At 35.5% G+C, this 19,326-nt stretch overlaps 5 protein-coding genes and 1 long non-coding RNA gene across 17 annotated transcripts; 3 read left to right on the forward strand and 3 right to left on the reverse strand.

The window, feature by feature from the left end:
- The first annotated feature begins 48 nt into the window (after positions 1-48).
- Positions 49-2,664, forward strand: LOC126371874 (high mobility group protein 20A). Its single transcript, XM_050017273.1, has 7 exons — positions 49-434; positions 503-662; positions 855-1,000; positions 1,405-1,523; positions 1,875-1,997; positions 2,136-2,295; positions 2,470-2,664. The coding sequence occupies exons 1-7, from the start codon at positions 200-202 to the stop codon at positions 2,607-2,609; spliced, it is 1,083 nt and encodes a 360-aa protein (XP_049873230.1). The 5' UTR covers positions 49-199; the 3' UTR covers positions 2,610-2,664.
- On the reverse strand, positions 2,662-3,960 carry LOC126371886 (histone RNA hairpin-binding protein). The gene is made up of 4 exons (XM_050017290.1): positions 3,628-3,960; positions 3,419-3,536; positions 3,207-3,326; positions 2,662-3,137 (listed from the first exon to the last, which is right to left on the reverse strand). The coding sequence occupies exons 1-4, from the start codon at positions 3,680-3,682 to the stop codon at positions 2,978-2,980; spliced, it is 453 nt and encodes a 150-aa protein (XP_049873247.1). The 5' UTR covers positions 3,683-3,960; the 3' UTR covers positions 2,662-2,977.
- Positions 3,961-5,666: 1,706 nt separating this feature from the next.
- On the reverse strand, positions 5,667-8,259 carry LOC126371867 (U6 small nuclear RNA (adenine-(43)-N(6))-methyltransferase). Its single transcript, XM_050017260.1, has 7 exons — positions 8,105-8,259; positions 7,804-8,017; positions 7,538-7,678; positions 7,311-7,446; positions 7,054-7,170; positions 6,517-6,677; positions 5,667-6,403 (listed from the first exon to the last, which is right to left on the reverse strand). Exons 1-7 carry the CDS (start codon positions 8,207-8,209, stop codon positions 5,670-5,672), a joined length of 1,608 nt encoding a protein of 535 aa, XP_049873217.1. The 5' UTR covers positions 8,210-8,259; the 3' UTR covers positions 5,667-5,669.
- Positions 8,260-8,709: 450 nt separating this feature from the next.
- LOC126371879 (THO complex subunit 4) lies at positions 8,710-10,773 on the forward strand. Its single transcript, XM_050017283.1, has 4 exons — positions 8,710-9,064; positions 9,868-10,081; positions 10,170-10,361; positions 10,438-10,773. The coding sequence occupies exons 1-4, from the start codon at positions 8,852-8,854 to the stop codon at positions 10,584-10,586; spliced, it is 768 nt and encodes a 255-aa protein (XP_049873240.1). The 5' UTR covers positions 8,710-8,851; the 3' UTR covers positions 10,587-10,773.
- Positions 10,774-11,514: 741 nt separating this feature from the next.
- LOC126371888 (uncharacterized) lies at positions 11,515-17,318 on the reverse strand. Of its 12 annotated transcripts, none has more exons than XM_050017297.1 (4): positions 17,306-17,318; positions 12,156-12,458; positions 11,876-11,965; positions 11,515-11,633 (listed from the first exon to the last, which is right to left on the reverse strand). In XM_050017297.1, the coding sequence occupies exons 2-4, from the start codon at positions 12,343-12,345 to the stop codon at positions 11,536-11,538; spliced, it is 378 nt and encodes a 125-aa protein (XP_049873254.1). In that variant the 5' UTR covers positions 12,346-12,458; positions 17,306-17,318; the 3' UTR covers positions 11,515-11,535. The 12 variants fall into 12 exon arrangements, with proteins under 12 accessions (XP_049873254.1, XP_049873260.1, XP_049873255.1 ...); XM_050017303.1 differs by having other exon boundaries at positions 12,156-12,375; positions 17,296-17,318; XM_050017298.1 differs by having other exon boundaries at positions 12,156-12,425; positions 17,306-17,316.
- On the forward strand, positions 17,073-18,564 carry LOC126371894 (uncharacterized). The gene is made up of 3 exons (XR_007567094.1): positions 17,073-17,531; positions 18,166-18,205; positions 18,374-18,564. It is a non-coding gene; the product is annotated as an uncharacterized LOC126371894 (long non-coding RNA).
- The last annotated feature ends 762 nt before the right edge of the window (positions 18,565-19,326 follow it).

Raw genomic sequence — 19,326 nt, forward strand, 5'->3', positions numbered from 1 at the left:
CTTCCGCTTGTTGACAGTTCGTGTTCATTCATTCAAATCATTCATTCATTTGCGTGTATGTATTGTACACAAATTGTACATGTATTGATTATTCGGAAGCTTTGTAATCTAACTTATAAATTCGTCAATAACTGGACCTGGGAACTACGATTAATATTTATATAATAAATTTGTTTAATAACGTGTTTACACATATATTATGGACGCCGAAGCACAGCCACTAGAGCAACCTATAGAGACCCAACAAAACCAAGCACCGATTCAAGAAGAGGCTTCCAGACCTCAGAAAGTGGAAGATTTTTCAGTAGTCTCTGGTACCGGGGACGCTGTGGCCGCTATACCACCAAAAGATCAGAAACCATCACCTAGGAAACCTAAGAAACGTAAGCCGAAAGTGCCTCGAGATGTCACAGCACCGCGGCAACCTTTAACAGGTAAATTATAAGATAATATGAATGATGATACTTAAAGAATCCCCATTCTGACTAGTATAGTTATGCAGGATATGTGAGGTACCTAAACGAGCGTCGCGACCAGCTTCGCGCAGAGCACCCAGAGCTGGGGTTTGCAGAGCTGACGCGGCACCTCGCCAGCGAGTGGAGCAAGCTGCCGGCAGAGGAGAAACAACATTATCTAGATGCTGCTGACCAAGACAAAGAAAGGTACATTTAGAAACATCTCTTCAATGTTAGGTATATCACATCATTTTGTAATCCAACTTACCATAAATAGTTTTTAAAGATTTTGGCTGTTTTTCACAGATCTAACAGAGGAATATGTATTATGACACTAAGATTCCATCTTCTATCTGATCTTTAATGGTACATAAAGTATTAATTTAGACTCATTTACAGGTACATCAGGGAATGGGCAGAATATAAGAAAACAGATGCATACAAGGAATTCAGGAGACAACAAATGGAGCAAAAGGAAAGTGTAGCAGCCAAGAAACCCAAACATAACCCACCACCACCTGATACTGCTGCTGCTGCTGCTACAGGTGAGGTCATAAGATAACAAACAATATGCAAATTGGAGCCAAATTAAACTGGGTTAGGTACTTAATAATTACATGTTGTAATAAATATATTCTAGTACAAAGTATACACTAATAATCAAAAAAAGACACAACACAGTATGTTTAGAAAGGAGAGTATCCTGCTGTAATAAAATCTTGGAAAGGTTGATTTACGACACTGCCATAGGGGCCACTTTAGTCTATTTTTGCTATGAAGGAGTGGCTGATAGTCTGTCTTATAGAGTCGTTTTTTTATAGTGTCCGTTTTTTTTTTTGGTAGAATGTGATTTCAGTAAAGTATTTATAAAGCTAAACAAACATTGAATTCTACTGTTCTATACATATAATCAATTTTGTTTTCATTGTGTAATATGTTTGCTTGCCAGCTCCTCAAGCAGTAGCAGAGCAGAATATGGTGAATGTGAATGGTACACTACCTGCCCCCACACCTGCCTCCAGGCAGCAGACTCCACCTCGGCCTAGACCATGTATCACCCCAGCTTCTGTTAGTGTTATTTTTATTAAATTTACATTACACTCAATACATGAATTCAGATACACACATTATTCTATATTAGTTTCTACCTCGACACAGGCTATACAACAGCCACTTTATTGAAACAGTGTATAAAAGAAATATTTTTTTTTTATATAATCTATGCCTGTGTATTGGGACTGTTTAATGTTGTTAATAATTAGATTATAATAATATTTTTTTATTTCAAGTAACAACCCATAGCATAAAGCTCAAACTGCAATTGTGCGGCGTAGTCACGTATTTTCAGGGGGGGAATACAATAGCTAAGAAACAATAAAGTAAAATTACATTTTTACTAAGAAATTTGTAACTTTCCAGGGTGAAGAATTAGGTGGAGACACAGATATCCCCATATTCACTGATCAATTCCTTCAACATAACAAACTGAGAGAATCTGAGCTTAAGCAGTTAAGAAAAGCCAACTCAGATTTTGAACAACAGGTAAGAAATAATTTTGAAATCTCAATGATGGTTTTTGAACTAGACTTCAAAATCAAAATATTTTCTGTGAATTAAAAGCAGAACTAAAACTATTTGCATTTGTCGCAAACCCAAATTATTCCAGGTTGTCCATTTCAGAATGCAATTCTGCAGAGGCACGCGGAGGAGGTAAGCGGCGCGACGGCGCGCCTGCGCGCGGAGACTGCCGCCGCCGTCGAGCGCACTGCCGGCCTCGTCGCGCACCGGCGAGCACTTGTGGCCGCGCTGGTGCAGGCTCTGCAAGATGTCTCGCTACCAGGTGACACCAACACATCTTGTAGTTTGTATTGTACCTATTGTGCCTCTTATTTATTTCTTATTCTATGCTCTTATGCAAATGTATATATTTTGTAATGCAGGCTAAACATTATTCTAATTGCATTCCAAGGGAGAGACAAATAACTAAATAATATGAGCTTTGTCTTTATTGCAGGTGGTCCTGCTACACCAACAGAAAGTAACATTGATGAATACATGGAGAAGCTGCAAAATCTAGCCTCAGAAACAAAAGGCAACCCAGTGGTCAAGCAAGCACGAGATATCCTCAACAAAATTGCACTTCCTTTGAATTAAGTACATTAAGACAACTAACATAATGAGAAGATAGGCAATAAAAAACATAAAATAATGGCATAACTTTTATTCTGTAATAACCATTCCACAAAATGTCAGTAGTAGTCTCCAAATAGCGTGATTATAGTCAATGCTTGCATAGACTAGCTAAGCTAGGCACTAAATTTATATATATTACACAAGAAAGTCGAAAATGAAAAGAAAATAAGTAATAATTGTAGCTGATATGTTTACGCTACATAAAAATAATTAAAGAATGTCAATATTTGAGCATTCCAATACTGCAAATTAGTAGTTTTTTAAAAATAACTATTTATAAAATCTACCTACATATTCTTCAGTCATAATTATAATAAAAATTGAGGTATTTATTTGCTACTGGAATCATCAGATTCCGTGTCACTGTAAGCCTCAGGGTCAAACGTGTGAAGTTTTTTTCTCCATAACTTTATTAGCTGGTCCCAAGACCTCCGGCTGTACTTTGTATACTTGTCAGGTGTTGATGGGTGTTCTTTTGTGTGTTTTTCCCTGTAACAATAAGTATTATTAGGAAAAGTAAAAGAAAGATTGATTTATATGAAAGTAATATTTTCTTACAAAGGTACAGCTGTGATATAATTATGATAGCCAACAGTATTTTTCCCATAATCAATTTGTTTCTGACGTCTTTGAAGAACAGATGGGTCCGTTTCCAATTCCATAAGCTTTTTTAGTGGTCTGAAACAAAATATTGTTTAGAATACATCATCATCTCTATAAAAAGTGTTGTTAAAATGTTGTGTAAATGCATCACACAAACTATCACTTACTTAGGAGCATTATCAGATTCATTTTTATTTCTATTGGGCTTTACCCTCTTACGGTTGCTAGAGTTCTCTCTGCTGCTGCTGCTCTCAGATTTCATTCTCTCTTTCTTGGCTTTTCGACCTACAATATCCAAAAACAATTTTAATATCAATCAGTATGGTTAATATAAAATAATACTTCTACATACGATCATCATACTAAGATAACTCACTGTAAGTTTCTTCCACTTCTTCAGCCCAGCTTTTCTGCATATCTAAAGTACTCATCGCTGATAGAATTTCACAGTCAGTACAATGAAAACGAAACGATTTTTGACTCGTTACTTGAGCAGTGGACAATAGTTTTAACTTTTTATTATAACAAAGCAGGGTCACTTGCAATCAGGTAAGTTTTGTAGCTAATCATTTATGGAATATATTGTGAAATAGCAGGTAATGGATCATAAAATTGCGTATAATTATTAATATTGTTAATCAAAACATAATTTTCTGATTTCGACGCCGACATGCACTCTGAACGCGCGCGTATTTTGACAGATTGTCAAAAAGTTGCAAGACTATAATATTAAATAAAACTCGGATACATGTACGCTAATGAAAGATTCCAGGCCACGTTCCTCAACACACAATATAGATGGCGCTGTACAGATCTTTCTTCGTTAACCTTCTAATTTCATGGAAAACAAACATTTATCCATGAAATTAGAAGGTTAAATGAAGGAAAATGTATTATACACTTCTCATCAAAAAAATCGAAACACTTCCGTTTTCATTGTTTTTGTCCGAATTTAACACAAAAAAGAATTCATACGATGAAAAAAAATACATAAATGTATAGCTGGCAGTTTGGCCATTACAGTAATAAGCGAAAATTCTAAATTCAAAATTAGAATTTCATTTGTTTATCTTATAAACGAAATGAATCATTGTTTTGAGACAAATGTGTGTTTAGGGTTGGAGTACATTTTTTGCTTTCGTGTCTGGGCCACGTCTGCTGCACTAAACTGTCATCGGTACGTCGAAGAGTGTCTCGAGCCTCATGTGATGCCCTATGCACATTTTATTGGCAACGGCTTCATATTCATGCACGACAATGCTAGGGCTCACACCGCGGGCGTCGTACGAGATTATCTTAACGAAGTCGATATCTCTATTATGGAATGGCCAGCAAGAAGCCCGGACATGAATCCCATTGAACATCTGTGGGATGAATTAAAGAGACGAATTCGAGCAAGAGATCCTGCCCCAGAAACACTTAGCCAGCTGCAAGATGCAATCCAAGAGGAATGGGACAATATACCACAGCATGTGATCGTGACTCTCATCCGATCGATGAAGAACCGTATGGAAGCAGTAATTAGAGCTCGGGGAGGGAATATGAGTTATTAATAAACGTTTTTTAGCTTTTTTTTTCATTTACGTGTGTTGTTTTATCCATTTCCTTTATACTCCATACGGAATAAAAATGACTCATTTAACAAAATACGAAACCTATGAAAAATTCATTTAAATTTAGAACATTAACATTAAGATTTGATAAGCTCATATTACTCACTATTAAACGACATTTAACATTTATTCCTAAATGTACACATTTTTCTGATAATCCTGACAAAACGTAAACTTGCAAGGTGTTTCGATTTTTTTGATGAGAAGTGTATTATATTGAGTACTTATTAATAAAAGTATTTATCATATTAACCTTAGTTTACTTTTAGGTATTTATATGCATATTTTATATTTGTTTTTGGGTACTTAAAAATGATGACCCTTTTTTATTGCACCCAGGCACAAATACACCAAATAGATCTTCCATTATTATTCTGATCAACATAAAGAGAAGCAATATAGGTATAGCAACAATATTTTTTATATATGCTTCTATACTTTTCTATAATTATGTACCCGAGTAATGAGGAAATAGGTAATTATCACATTAAAGCTGGACAACGCCATCTAGATTGTTTTTAGTGATCGTAGCCTGGAAAGTCCTTTATTAACGGTTTTTAGTTTTATTACTTCATATTGTATACTGGCAAAACATCGTTAGATCTTCTGCCCACAGACTAATAAGAGATACTACGTGCTTCTGCCCGTACTGCTCATGATAGCCAAGTACTCCTTATACTGCTTGTTCATATATACTGAACTTAAGTATCCATCAGGCAGGTAGACCATAGATTAAACCAATGAGGTAGATAAGAACTTATGCAAATTGTAGGAAGCGTTAATTTTGAATAAAATGCATAGGTAATTATTTCCAATGATTTTTAATATACTGCATTATTTGATGTAGACCCTCTTTACCAGCAGATCCATCTAAAAATTCCATTTCAAGGAATATGTATTTATCTTTTTTCAGGACTTTGAAGAATGCATGCACCAGGGTGTTGGTATCAATGGAAGATTTTGAACTGAAGGACTCTGAATAAAAAGCAGTAGAAATTTTACTATCATTGTGTTGTGTGGCAGTCTTAAGTTCATTGTTAATACTACTTAGTTCAGTATTTATGTTTTTCGATTCACTGCTACCTTTGAGTGTGTCATCGGATTTTTTATCATTTTCTTTGGAATCTATACTGGATAGGTCAACTTTTACATTATCATCCACATTTGATTCCCCAGCTACAATTTGCTTGGTATTATTATCTTTACCATCATCTGGTGGAGTAACTATAATTTTCGGTAAAGCTCCATCAACCATATCAGAACTATCTTCAAGTTTAGGCTTCTTTGGGTCACCCTGTTTGGAAAGCTTCATGAGCCTCCTCTTTCGTCTTTGGTTGGACCAGGTGTTTTCAACAGCTTTCATGTCAACAGATAAAATGTTCCCTCTTTTATTTAGTATTTTGTAACTGATTTTTAAATCTTGCATTATTAATAATAATTTCATACTGACAGTGTCTATGTCATAAGATAAACCTGGTATTTCTTGGAGTAAGTATTCTATTGGTACACTCTTCTTACGTAGCTTATCTCGTGCTGGAACTAGACAAATTGGACATAAAATTGTGTGTTAAATAAATGATTTGACATATTTGTAGAACAAAAATAATGTATAACATCAATAAAGGAAAATCTATATCTGTGCAGTGAAATACCTAGTTTAGAAATGTTTAGGTCCTTGAATGTCCAAGCGAGTCCCCAACGTGTAACACGACCTTGGCAGAATTCTGTGCTGGTATGTTGAATGTTGTCAGCTGTTAAATCCTGCATGAGTTCCCTTAGATTGTATTTATGGCCAATCATGGTAGTGAATATGCTGTTAATGAAAAAGATAGATATTAATAAAACTATATTGTAAACACCATCTTTTGAATATAATAAATATCTATTATATTCTTCTATGGAGCATTTTCTATGCAACTGATTGCAGATAGAAGGTCAAAAATGAAGCATCTAATGCCCAACTGTGGTTACAGGATGGAAAATGCTATTTGACCATCTTTCAACTTGCACAGGCTTCAGAATTTGGATTGGGTAATAATGACATAATGAATAAAATATTTTTTCTTACTTTTATTAGTCAGATTTTGTATTTACATTACATTTTTTATTTGTTTTGAACCTACACTAAGCTCCACCAAAAAGTGCTATGGTACGCTCTTTGTAACTTTGTATAAAAGTGGACAACTCACAGTACTTTATCCTTATATATCTTGCTTTCTTCTATCATTTTTCTACAAAATGACAACTCTCCGCCTTCGGTGATTAGTTCTTGAGGAGATCCTGTGAAGCCATTCTTTGGTGGAAGTCTAGCGAATAAACCAACAAAATGTTGCTTCTTCAGTTTAGCAGAGACAGATTAAAGGCACATTCACAGAAGAATGATAATAACTTTTAAGTTTTAAAAACTAATTAAATTAAAATAAGCTTTACCAACTAGATATCTTACCTAGCTGGACTACGAGATTCACACAGTTCCTGAATATTGCTGTAGAATGGTGGATTGCACATGCAGAAATCAAATAACAGCTCACCATCATCAGCAAACAAGTACTCCATCAGAGATGATGTTGGATTTTTACTCACTGTAAAGATTTTTTTATTATGATAATACAATTGTACTTCCTAGTTAATAAAGATACCTATATCTTGAATCAATGAATATTTAGTACATACATTGTATTATATGCTGTAAATTATTTCGCTCAATATTTTCTTGTGCTTTTTGAATACTTTCTTTATCAGTTTCTGTGCCCAACATATACCACTTATTTGTTACTGCAGCAAGAAGAGGATATATGGCACATGCTCCTGTTCCTGTGAAAAGTAGTAATAAACTACAACAGTAATATATATCTTTTTTAATTTTTATTTTAGTCTTTTATTTACTTAAGGGCAGTAATCAAAATTATAAAATCAATAATATAAACCGAAGAACTCACCTATGTCCAATCCCTTAATATTTTCTTTTCTACCTACTGAATTGAGCAAGTCCTCAATCCATAATACATAGTTTAGTCTCAGGGGTAAAGTAGGTACAAGTCTGTCTTCAGGAATAACTACATCAAGACCAAAATCTGACTTCAGCAAGCACTTAGTAAGAACTCGTAAAGAACGCGGATCTTTGAAGTCTATTGTAACCTTACCGGTAATATCCTATAACGCAAAATCATAACATTAATTTTCAGTAAGGAAAGTAAAATTGAGTTTGCAGTAATATAAAAAAAAATTTCGAAATCCCACCTTCTTAGCAATACTAGAAAATTCTTCATATGATTTTGATAACATTAAGAAGTCTGGAGGGGTTTTGTAGATATTACGCGGGTGCATATATTTATTTAAAGCCATTTTACATTAAATCAAACTAATTATATAGCTAACACCGCGCAGAGAAAATTTAAAGCACAGACTAATAAGAGATACTACGTTATTTAAAGCGAAACGAAAACCATGTTGACATGACATTTTCCATTTTTTTTTCTCTTTCGCCCGTTGAAACAAATCTTAGGTCATAAGGTCATACTGCCTTGTCTGACATACATGAAAAATTTAATCTTACCCGGAAAATATCGGTTTTTAACTGGAACATTAACTCGTTTAAAGGCATTTGTGCTTGTTCATGTAACTTTGTTATTGCTAGGGTCCTAAACTGTTTGTGCAAAGCTTAATGATAGTGATATTAAGTCAATATTTTATTTGAATCAATCATGCATGATTATACAATTAATTATTAATTATATAATTAATTGACGAATGATTGAAAGATGTAATATCGTACTTTGTACTAAGCGTACTAATGTCCAGGCACTGGCAACACTATATTCATTCTAAAGACTACGTTTAATTTTAATTCATTCATTCATTTCCTTTTCCTTGACATCGATGTGAAGAGGCGCTTGCCAATATTTTTGGTTAATTATTTTATCTCCCGTGAATTTAACAAGAAAGTGTTGTTTGTCTCCTGAAACTTAACTCCATATTACGAACAAGATGGTTGATAGAATTGATATGGCTCTGGACGACATTATTAAAGCTAGCAAAAAAGGTAGAGGTGGCGGCGGCGGCGGCGGTGGAGCTGGAAGAAAATTTGATAATAGAAGACCAAGCCGCGGAGGCGGCGGCGGTTTTCGCAATGGCCGAGCTGGAGGTGTATTGCGAGGCAGAAATCGTGGCGGAGTTTCCAAAGCAACAAATTACACCAGGGTAAATCCAATAATTAGATGATTATGAAATTGCAAATGGCGGACGAACGTGGTGAAATGACGCATCACGAAATGTATTCTCAATATCAACCGACGCCAATGGGGAAACTGCAGCATTTGTAGTTATTCCAATAAATTAATTTACAAGACATCGATCTTACATCGCGCTGAAACTTGTAGTTGTTGCAATGCTGTCGGTTCGACAATTCTATTTTTGTCCATAAATGACTAAAAATGGGAGTAAAATCAATATCATAAGTCTCTATTGTCACATAAAATTTTTACTATAAAGTATCGCTGTGGTCTGTGGCTGGACAAATGAATGGGCTCTGTCAGCTGGGTACTCTTTGTGATAACAAAGTGTCAGTCCGTCACTTTTTGCTTTGGAGTTCGGGGGTCCCTGCCAAATAAAATCCTGGAGAGCTGCCACTTCATCCCAGTGTTTGAGGCTTACGTTCGGCGGCTGGTTGCGGGAGCAAGATGTTCATGTGTCATTGTGAATACAAAGACAAATTTTGTGTTCAAAAAATTATACAGTGATGTGTATCAGTGAAAGAAATGGACCTTGTTACATTTTTATAGCTAATGTACAGTTGTCATCAATGATTGTAGTTCTGTAATTATCAATACCATGAATCTGTTTTTTTTTAAATATGACCAAATATTGTTTGTAACAACTAAATGTATCATCATATAAAACCATTGTTTGCCATGTACATTGCCATGTATTTTGAGTGTTCATTGCTACTCAAAGAGGCATCAAGTGGCCACGTGGCTTTCTCTATGAAGGACGACCTATTTCAGGGTGATGTTAACAGCACATGGAAACATGACATGTTCAGTGAAATTGGAGAAAGGCGAGCTCAGAGAAGTGGTGGCATCACAATGGGCCCCACAAAGCTATTAGTGTCCAACCTGGATTTTGGAGTCTCTGACTCTGATATCCAAGAGTTGTTCTCTGAATTTGGCATGCTCAAGAGTGCTGCTGTCCATTATGATCGATCTGGCAGATCCTTAGGTAAGCATATTATTTGTTCGATGATTCTGTGATGTTTCAGTTTTGTACATTAATAATTGGTATTAAATATTATAACTTTGTTTTAAAGGGACTGCTGATGTGGTGTTTGAAAGAAGAGCTGATGCATTGAAGGCTATGAAGCAATATAATGGAGTACCGTTAGATGGGCGTGCAATGAACATCCAGCTGGCTACATCAGAGATAAGCTCCTTCAGGAATGAAGATAGGGGTAGACTCGGTGGTGGTGGAGGACCTATCAGAAGAAATTCTAATAGAGGAGGTATGTTATTAGTCTTGTTATGATGATCGTAGTTTTTTATCCTTTGATATCCTGTACTAATGGAGTTGTGTGTTAGGTGCGAGACCCCAAGCCGGTGGCGGAGGACGCGGCGTGCGCCGCGGTGGACGAGGTGCTGGCGGCGGGCGCGGGGGCGGCCGGCGCCCCGTGCCCACGGCTGAACAGTTGGATGCAGAACTTGACGCCTATGTCAAAGAAATTAAGTGAAGATTTAAAACCAAAAAACCAGTGAAAGAGACACTGTTTTTGACATAAGTGTAATATAAGTACTCATGAGTATAACCAAACATGCCGGTTATCAATTTGTATTATCGTGACATCTGTGGAATTGTGGTCGAAAGAAAAGATAGCATGTGTAATTTGTAATAAAATGATGAAGAACAATATAGCAAAACTCATTTCTTTATTATGTATACATAATAATCCCTATTATTTTTAGATAACAGGTGGGTATTATTTATAATTAAACATTGCCAATCGTTAGACAAAACTGAGCTGGAAGTTGTTGTATTGAAATACAACAATCCTTTCTAACATTATAACCATTAAATTAAAAAAATAGATATTTTCGAAATCATGAGTCTAAATAGAGAAAATAACAATGGATAGGATAGTGTGGAACTTGAGTGCACACATTTTACAATACCTAGTTATAAAATTTAAGTCTGCCAAACTGCACACTTGCACAGCAGTTTATTGGTCTTGTTGTTGACCGAAAAGTATGTACAACGCCATCTATATTTTTTGAGGGAACGTCGCCTGGAAAGACTCAAGTTGCTTCTTATTATTTTGAAGACCGGTAGACAGGGAAATGGAATAGAAAATAATATTATAAAATAAAATATCAAACTGAGTTATTGCACTACACAGACCAAGTAGAGATGCTACGCATCAGACGGAAATGTTCCATAGTAAAGAAATTGCTCTGTGGAAACTGCTCTTATAGAACATGACAGCTCTTTTTTTTTAAATTGAATTATTTGCCTTGGAAGTTAATAGGTTTGGGTGGTAGAAATTTTAGCCTTTTTAAGCCTAAATCGCCTCCCCTTTTCACCCTCGTGATAAAATCTAATTATTTTCATTTGAAATGAAATAGGTAGTGCTATTTATTAATTATTTTATTTTTTTAATGGATTGTTTTCTGGGTCTCATGTACTCAGAGTAAATTCTTGCACAAATTGATGTCAGACTTTTTCGTGACAATCACACGCCTTCTTCGTCTAGGGCGTCGAGGTGTGGAGTAAATGTGTGCATCTGGAATAAGAAACACAAAATAAAAAAAAAGTAACCTCACAACAGCTCTAAATCGACAGAAACAAATAAACATCCTACTAGGCCACATCCATACCTAGTCCATTTTGTCGAGCGCAATTTTTGTTTGTGTTCTATCTGTAGATAAATATGAAAAGTAAAACAATATCAAAATAATTGCCCGTAACTGGATATTTGTGTATATCATAAATATTAATCATTGATTCAAGATGTGTAAAACTTACCACTACTTTTCTCTGGAACTTCAACTTTGCTGTAGGAATGGTTTTCATGCAGTCTCCTCTTGCAAAAATTGTGCTCATGAGAGACATTTTCTGAAAAGCAATAAATGTTTCAGTGAGTTGCATTCTCAGACTTCTGCCACTGTTCTTTTCACTACCAACTGTCCCAAACAGACCAACTTATCTGAGCAGAACAACAAACAGATCATCAATTGCTAATAAAATAGCAACTTAATAATAAATAATGTGGTACATTATTTTAAATAACTCTGAGGTTACTTACTGGTTCCATCGGCGTCGTGGTGTAAGCTATATGCCCCAATATCAGTAGTGATCTCATCAGCACTAAATAATGTTGGATAAGCGTCGATGCAGAGGCGAGATCTCACGCGTGGCGATGAGAAAAACCTTTTCTGTTTTTGTAAGTTCAGCACACTTTGCAATCTTTCAGAACCAATGCGCACTCTACCCATTTTTGGAGTTCTGTTTCAGATTTTGGAAATCTATAAAAATTTTCGTCCTTTCGTCTAATATCACTACTCACAACACTACACTTATGGGACATGGTGAAAGTTAGATAATACAGCTACAAAAATTGAGAGGATAAGTTACGAAATTAAACGACTTAAATGTTGTAGAGGCACTTTGAAAATGTCAAGTCGAACAAGATGGCGACTGGTCTTTGCACTATGGCATGGCAGGCGAAATAGGAAAGAAGTAAGAAGGAGGGGCGGGGTGGAACTGTCATCTTCAATATGAGCAACCATAGACTTAATGCGAGAATGATATGTATGAAGATAACCGCCCTTAATGAGTCTTGCCATGTAAAAAACTTTAAATACTACCGTTATCAGTCAAAGACCTTGTATAGAATCAAAGACCTTGTGACGATTGCTCCGCTGAACACCCAAAGTGTGCTCCTGGTGGTAGAACGGGTAAATTCTAATGCTCTGTTGTGCCCCTTTAGTGGTACAGAAGGGAAACTTTTGATTTACCTGTCGTGCTCCTTTTAAGTTATGAACACATTGGAGGGACTACTAAAATGAAATAAGTACTTGAAATATTTGTTTTAAATGTATAATGTTAAGTATTTAAAGAATAAAGAACATTTTATTGAACCAAAACTTTCTTCCTTCTAAGTTAAAAAAAATGTATATTTTGCTACTTATAATGTCTTTAATTTATTATTGTTATAAAAAATTTATTTGTATTTTTTATGAATTTCAGTGACTAATAAATGGCTCATTTCTGTCAGAGTCAAGTGCAAATAAAATAGTCATCATGTGTTCCATCCTTTGTAGGGGTAAAGTGGAACCATAAATATAACGACATAAGATGTGCTCCACCAAACCACCAAAGGAGCACTACAGATCATACAAAATTTACTCGTTCTACCACCAGGAGCACACTTTGGGTGTTCAGCGAAGCAGTCGTCGACCTTGTATAGAATAGACGGAGCATATTTAAGACGAAAGAAAAACATAGGTTTTGTCTTTCGCACCCAAGTGAGCCGTCATAAGTTAAAAAGAGATAAATATACCATCGTCGTAACGTCTTTTGTACTCGCGTGGCGGGTTTGTTATAGAAACGTACCTATAGTATATGTTTTTGTATCAGGACCCTCAGAACAATAACTAAAGCATAGAAGGAAGGCTAAAATAGCAACAGAACTCTATAATTCTGCTCTACTTTATCTTACGGAACTGGCGTAATGTTAGATAAAGACGCATATACAAAAATTGTTTCGTAATTTCGTAGGTTGTCACCTCAGAACAATAACTAAAGCATAGAAGGAAGGCTAAAATAAGAATTCAGAAACTATAAACCGGCTCTCTTCTAGCTTACGACACAAACTATGAGTGAGAAAAGGACAAATGATTCGCTCTTTGCTTCATTTTTTCCATGAAATGTCATTTGGACCTATTGGACTCATTTTAACTCGGCCAAATAAATATAACATAACATAAGAAGATTTTACTTATATTTACCGAACTATTTGACACGGTCGCGTGAACGTTGTTTACGAGTGTCTTGTGTTCAGATTGTTTTAAGTGGTAATTTAACAATATTTTTCCAAATAAATGGAAAGAAACTTTTATTTATATCAAATAATTGAGTGTCTCGACTCAGTGACATTATGTCTTGTGTGGTATGGGGCTGCAGCTCACATTCAGGAAGAAAAGAAAATAGCCAACAAGTTCTGTCGTTTCATCGGTAAGTTTTTTGTAATTTTTTAGTGAAATGTGAACTGCTGAACAATTTTAGGAAAGTAATATGTTTTGCTGAATAGATTTGTAGCATAAAATATTTGAGATATCCATTATATTATACGTTTTATCGATGAATACGGAATTGATTTGAGGTTATGTTGATTGTCCATAGTGATGTACTAAAATTATCGATACTTTTAATTTTTAGATTTCCTGTAGACGATAACAAAAAGAAAGAATGGATAATTCGCATTGGATTCTAAATAAGTACAGCCGTATTTGCTCGAAACATTTTACTGCGGATTCGTTTATGTGTGTTCCTAATTCGAAGTGGAGACGTCTTCGAGACGATGCTATTCCTACATTGAACATTATAGATCAGACAGATGAAATGGTAATTACGGCCGAACACCACACACCCGAAGTCTCGACGGCAAAAGGGACAAAATCGTGGGTCCGCGTTAAATTCCCATATTTCGCCAGCTTTTGGCTAGCGGCCCACTCGGCAGCCGCCCCTGCGGTTCGAGTAGTACGGGGCAGGTGCGTTGCTGCAAATGTGCAAGTGCAGGTCGCGTCCCACAATAAATCACGCCCCCTCCCCCAGGGTATGAGCGTGAGCCCATCGGGCCTCTTACCGTCTGTGCGGCTTAGACCCGGCGCGGTTCCAATTTGCACGGCACGGCGGATGACATCATAAATAAATTCGAATATTACAAAATACTTACCGATGAAACGATAACAGTTGGCTATTTTCTTTCCTTCCTGAATGTGAGCTGCAGCTCCAAACTAATATAAACCAGACAATATAATCCAAAAATGGTTAGATACTTACCTATCAGAGACAGAGTCTCCTTTCATAAAGAAGAAGATAATTGCATCCTATAAAAAGAAATCTTGTAAAAAAAAATTATCGACATTAATTGTAAGTAAATTTAATTTTATCGACATATTACTAAAGTGAAACCCAACACTAGGCAATGAAAAACTTGTGACAACCTACGAAATTACGAAACAATTTTTGTATATGCGTCTTTGTCTAACATTACGCCAGTTCCGTAAGATAAAGTAGAGCAGAATTATAGAGTTCTGTTGCTATTTTAGCCTTCCTTCTATGCTTTAGTTATTGTTCTGAGGTTGCCACAAGTTTTTCATTGCCTAGTGTTGCGTTTCACTTTAGTAATACGTCGATAAAATTAAATTTACTTACAATTAATGTCGATATTTTTTTTTACAAGATTTCTTTTTGTAGGATGCAATTATCTTCTTCTTGATGAAAGGAGACTCTGTCTCTGATAGGTAAGTATCTAACCATTTTTGGATTATATTGGTGCTAATTCCTGTAAATACCATCTAATTTTATTTTAAGTTATATCTGTCATTTTCTTATCCGCCGAAAAGGAAAGGGACGGGTAATCGACAAGCATAAAATTAATGGAACACACGTCAATTTTAAGCACAAATCTAAACCAACCGTCTAAAAATTTTACATCCGTCAATAACCCGTCACAGTTAAGTAGACAGCACGTCAAACGGATTGCATACCAGAGACGTACCTTTTTGATTCGCCCGGGTTATTCATTCATTTACTCATTCTTCCTAAAATTAAGAGCTGTGAATCATCCGTCCCTTTCCTTTTCGACGGATATGAAAATGACGGATATAACTTAAAATAAAATTAGGCGGTGTCTGCAGGAATCGGGGCCATTGTCTGGTTTATATTAGTTTGGAGCTGCAGCTCACATTCAGGAAGGAAAGAAAATAGCCAACTGTTATCGTTTCATCGGTAAGTATTTTGTAATATTCGAATTTATTTATGATGTCATCCGCCGTGCACTGGTGTCGATCGACGTGCCGTGCAAATTGGAACCGCGCCGGGTCTAAGCCGCACAGACGGTAAGAGGCCCGATGGGCTCACGCTCATACCCTGGGGGAGGGGGCGTGATTTATTGTGGGACGCGACCTGCACTTGCACATTTGCAGCAACGCACCTGCCCTGTACTACTCGAACCGCAGGGGCGGCTGCCGAGTGGGCCGCTAGCCAAAAGCTGGCGAAATATGGGAATTTAACGCGGACCCACGATTTTGTCCCTTTTGCCGTCGAGACTTCGGGTGTGTGGTGTTCGGCCGTAATTACCATTTCATCTGTCTGATCTATAATGTTCAATGTAGGAATAGCATCGTCTCGAAGACGTCTCCACTTCGAATTAGGAACACACATAAACGAATCCGCAGTAAAATGTTTCGAGCAAATACGGCTGTACTTATTTAGAATCCAATGCGAATTATCCATTCTTTCTTTTTGTTATCGTCTACAGGAAATCTAAAAATTAAAAGTATCGATAATTTTAGTACATCACTATGGACAATCAACATAACCTCAAATCAATTCCGTATTCATCGATAAAACGTATAATATAATGGATATCTTAAATATTTTATGCTACAAATCTATTCAGCAAAACATATTACTTTCCTAAAATTGTTCAGCAGTTCACATTTCACTAGAAAATTACAAAAAACTTACCTATGAAACGACATAAGTTGTTGGCTATTTTCTTTTCTTCCTGAATGTGAGCTGCAGCCCCATACCACACAAGACATAATGTCACTGAGTTGAGACACTCAATTATTTGATATAAATAAAAGTTTCTTTCCATTTATTTGGAAAAATATTGTTAAATTACCACTTAAAACAATCTGAACACAAGACACTCGTAAACAACGTTCATGCGACCGTGTCAAATAGTTCGATAAATATAAGTAAAATCTTCTTATGTTATGTTATATTTATTTGGCCGAGTTAAAATGATTCCAATAGGTCCAAATGACATTTCATGTTTGGACAACCTCGGAAAAAATGAAGCAAAGAGCGAATCATTTGTCCTTTTCTCACTCATAGTTTGTGTCGTAAGCTAGAAGAGAGCCGGTTTATAGTTTCTGAATTTTTATTTTAGCCTTCCTTCTATGCTTTAGTTATTGTTCTGAGGCTCAGAACAATAACTAAAGCATAGAAGGAAGGCTAAAATAAGAATTCAGAAACTATAAACCGGCTCTCTTCTAGCTTACGACACAAACTATGAGTGAGAAAAGGACAAATGATTCGCTCTTTGCTTCATTTTTTCCGAGGTTGTCACAACATGAAATGTCATTTGGACCTATTGGACTCATTTTAACTCGGCCAAATACATAGTAACATACATAAGAAGATTTTACTTATATTTACCGAACTATTTGACACGGTCGCGTCAACTGTGTTTACGAGTGTCTTGTGTTCAGATTGTTTTAAGTGATAATTTAACAATATTTTTCCAAATAAATGGAAAGAAACTTTTATTTATATCAAATAATTGAGTGTCTCGACTGTGTGACATTATGTCTTGTGTGGTATGGGGCTGCAGCTCACATTCAGGAAGAAAAGAAAATAGCCAACAACTTCTGTCGTTTCATCGGTAAGTTTTTTGTAATTTTCTAGTGAAATGTGAACTGCTGAACAATTTTAGGAAAGTAATATGTTTTGCTGAATAGATTTGTAGCATAAAATATTTGAGATATCCATTATATTATACGTTTCATCGATGAATACGGAATTGATTTGAGGTTATGTTGATTGTCCATAGTGATGTACTAAAATTATCGATACTTTTAATTTTTAGATTTCCTGTAGACGATAACAAAGAGAAAGAATGGATAATTCGCATTAATAGACGAAATTGGATTCCAAATAAGTACAGCCGTATTTGCTCGAAACATTTTACTGCGGATTCATTTATGTGTGTTCCTAATTCAAAGTGGAGGCGTCTTCGAGACGATGCTATTCCTACATTGAACATTATAGATCAGACAGATGAAATGGTGTTTAAATTTAAATTTCAGCCTAGCCTGCATCATCTCACTGCTGGATAGATAGATAAGATATTTGTATCATGTTATCACAACACGTTTATACTATCTATCATTCAACTACATATTATTATGTACTTAATAAACTTAGTATATATACTAAGTCTGTAGTTGTTTTATGTCTAAACAATTATGAGTTGTACACGTTTTATATAAGTAAATTATTATTATCTTTGATTTCAGATATTAAATCCAAAAGTGTCGACTGGATTTACATGAAAAGGTATATCAAATAATTTTCTTTTTTTATATTTTTAACATGATATACATATATAGAGTGTATAATTCAACCAGCTGCACAATGCACTTAAATCAGATATATTTTACTTTTATTTTTATAGATTATTTTGTACATATACTATTTTAACATTATTATTAAACTTTATTTCAGTCAGTTCAAGAAGACGAGATGAAAAATTTAAAAGAAAAGCTGAACAAGTCCCGCCTCAAGATCAAACGACTTAATGAAAAAAAAAAAAAAACAATGTGACAGGGTGTCACAAAGACAGTTTCTAAGCAAATTGACACTGTTTAGAAATTAATAAATTTGTATTTATTGTAAATATAATGTACATAATTAATAACGTGTGAAATAAATACTTGCTAATGAACAGATTTACGATCTAATTTATATTTCATTTTACTTCCTTTTCTTATTTACTCCTACTCCAACACTCCAGGTTGATACGAACTGCGCCCAATAAAGAATGTAATGAATGTTATAGATTTGTGTAAGCGACTTATTGGCGACTTAGATAAATCTTGACTAAACCTTCCTTTACAAATACAAATATACTTTATTGCACACAACATACAATACTTACAAGTTTTGCACGAAAGATACAGTACACCACCTACCTACCTTTTACTTTCCCTTTCTGTTCTCTTATGAATACTTGTATGCCGTATTTTTTTAAGTATAATGCTATATCTAGTAGGTACGAGTATGGTAATCCTAGTATTGAAACAGCTTGTAGCCCTAGTAAAGACCGCCATTTTATGTTTACAGAGTGGCACGTTTTTTCTGTAGGTATTTCCAGTCCATACTCTTTTCTATGTCTATGGCGTGACCCCATCGGGCCTCTTACCGTCTGTGCGGCTTAGACCCGGCGGCGGCGGTTCCAATTTGCACGGCACGTCGATCGACACCAGTGCACGGCGGATGACATCATAAATAAATTCGAATATTACAAAATACTTACCGATGAAACGATAACAGTTGGCTATTTTCTTTCCTTCCTGAATGTGAGCTGCAGCTCCAAACTAATATAAACCAGACAATATAATCCAAAAATGGTTAGATACTTACCTATCAGAGACAGAGTCTCCTTTCATCAAGAAGAA

The sequence above is a fragment of the Pectinophora gossypiella genome, chromosome 13, assembly GCF_024362695.1.
Source record: "Pectinophora gossypiella chromosome 13, ilPecGoss1.1, whole genome shotgun sequence".
Lineage (NCBI taxonomy): Eukaryota > Metazoa > Arthropoda > Insecta > Lepidoptera > Gelechiidae > Pectinophora > Pectinophora gossypiella.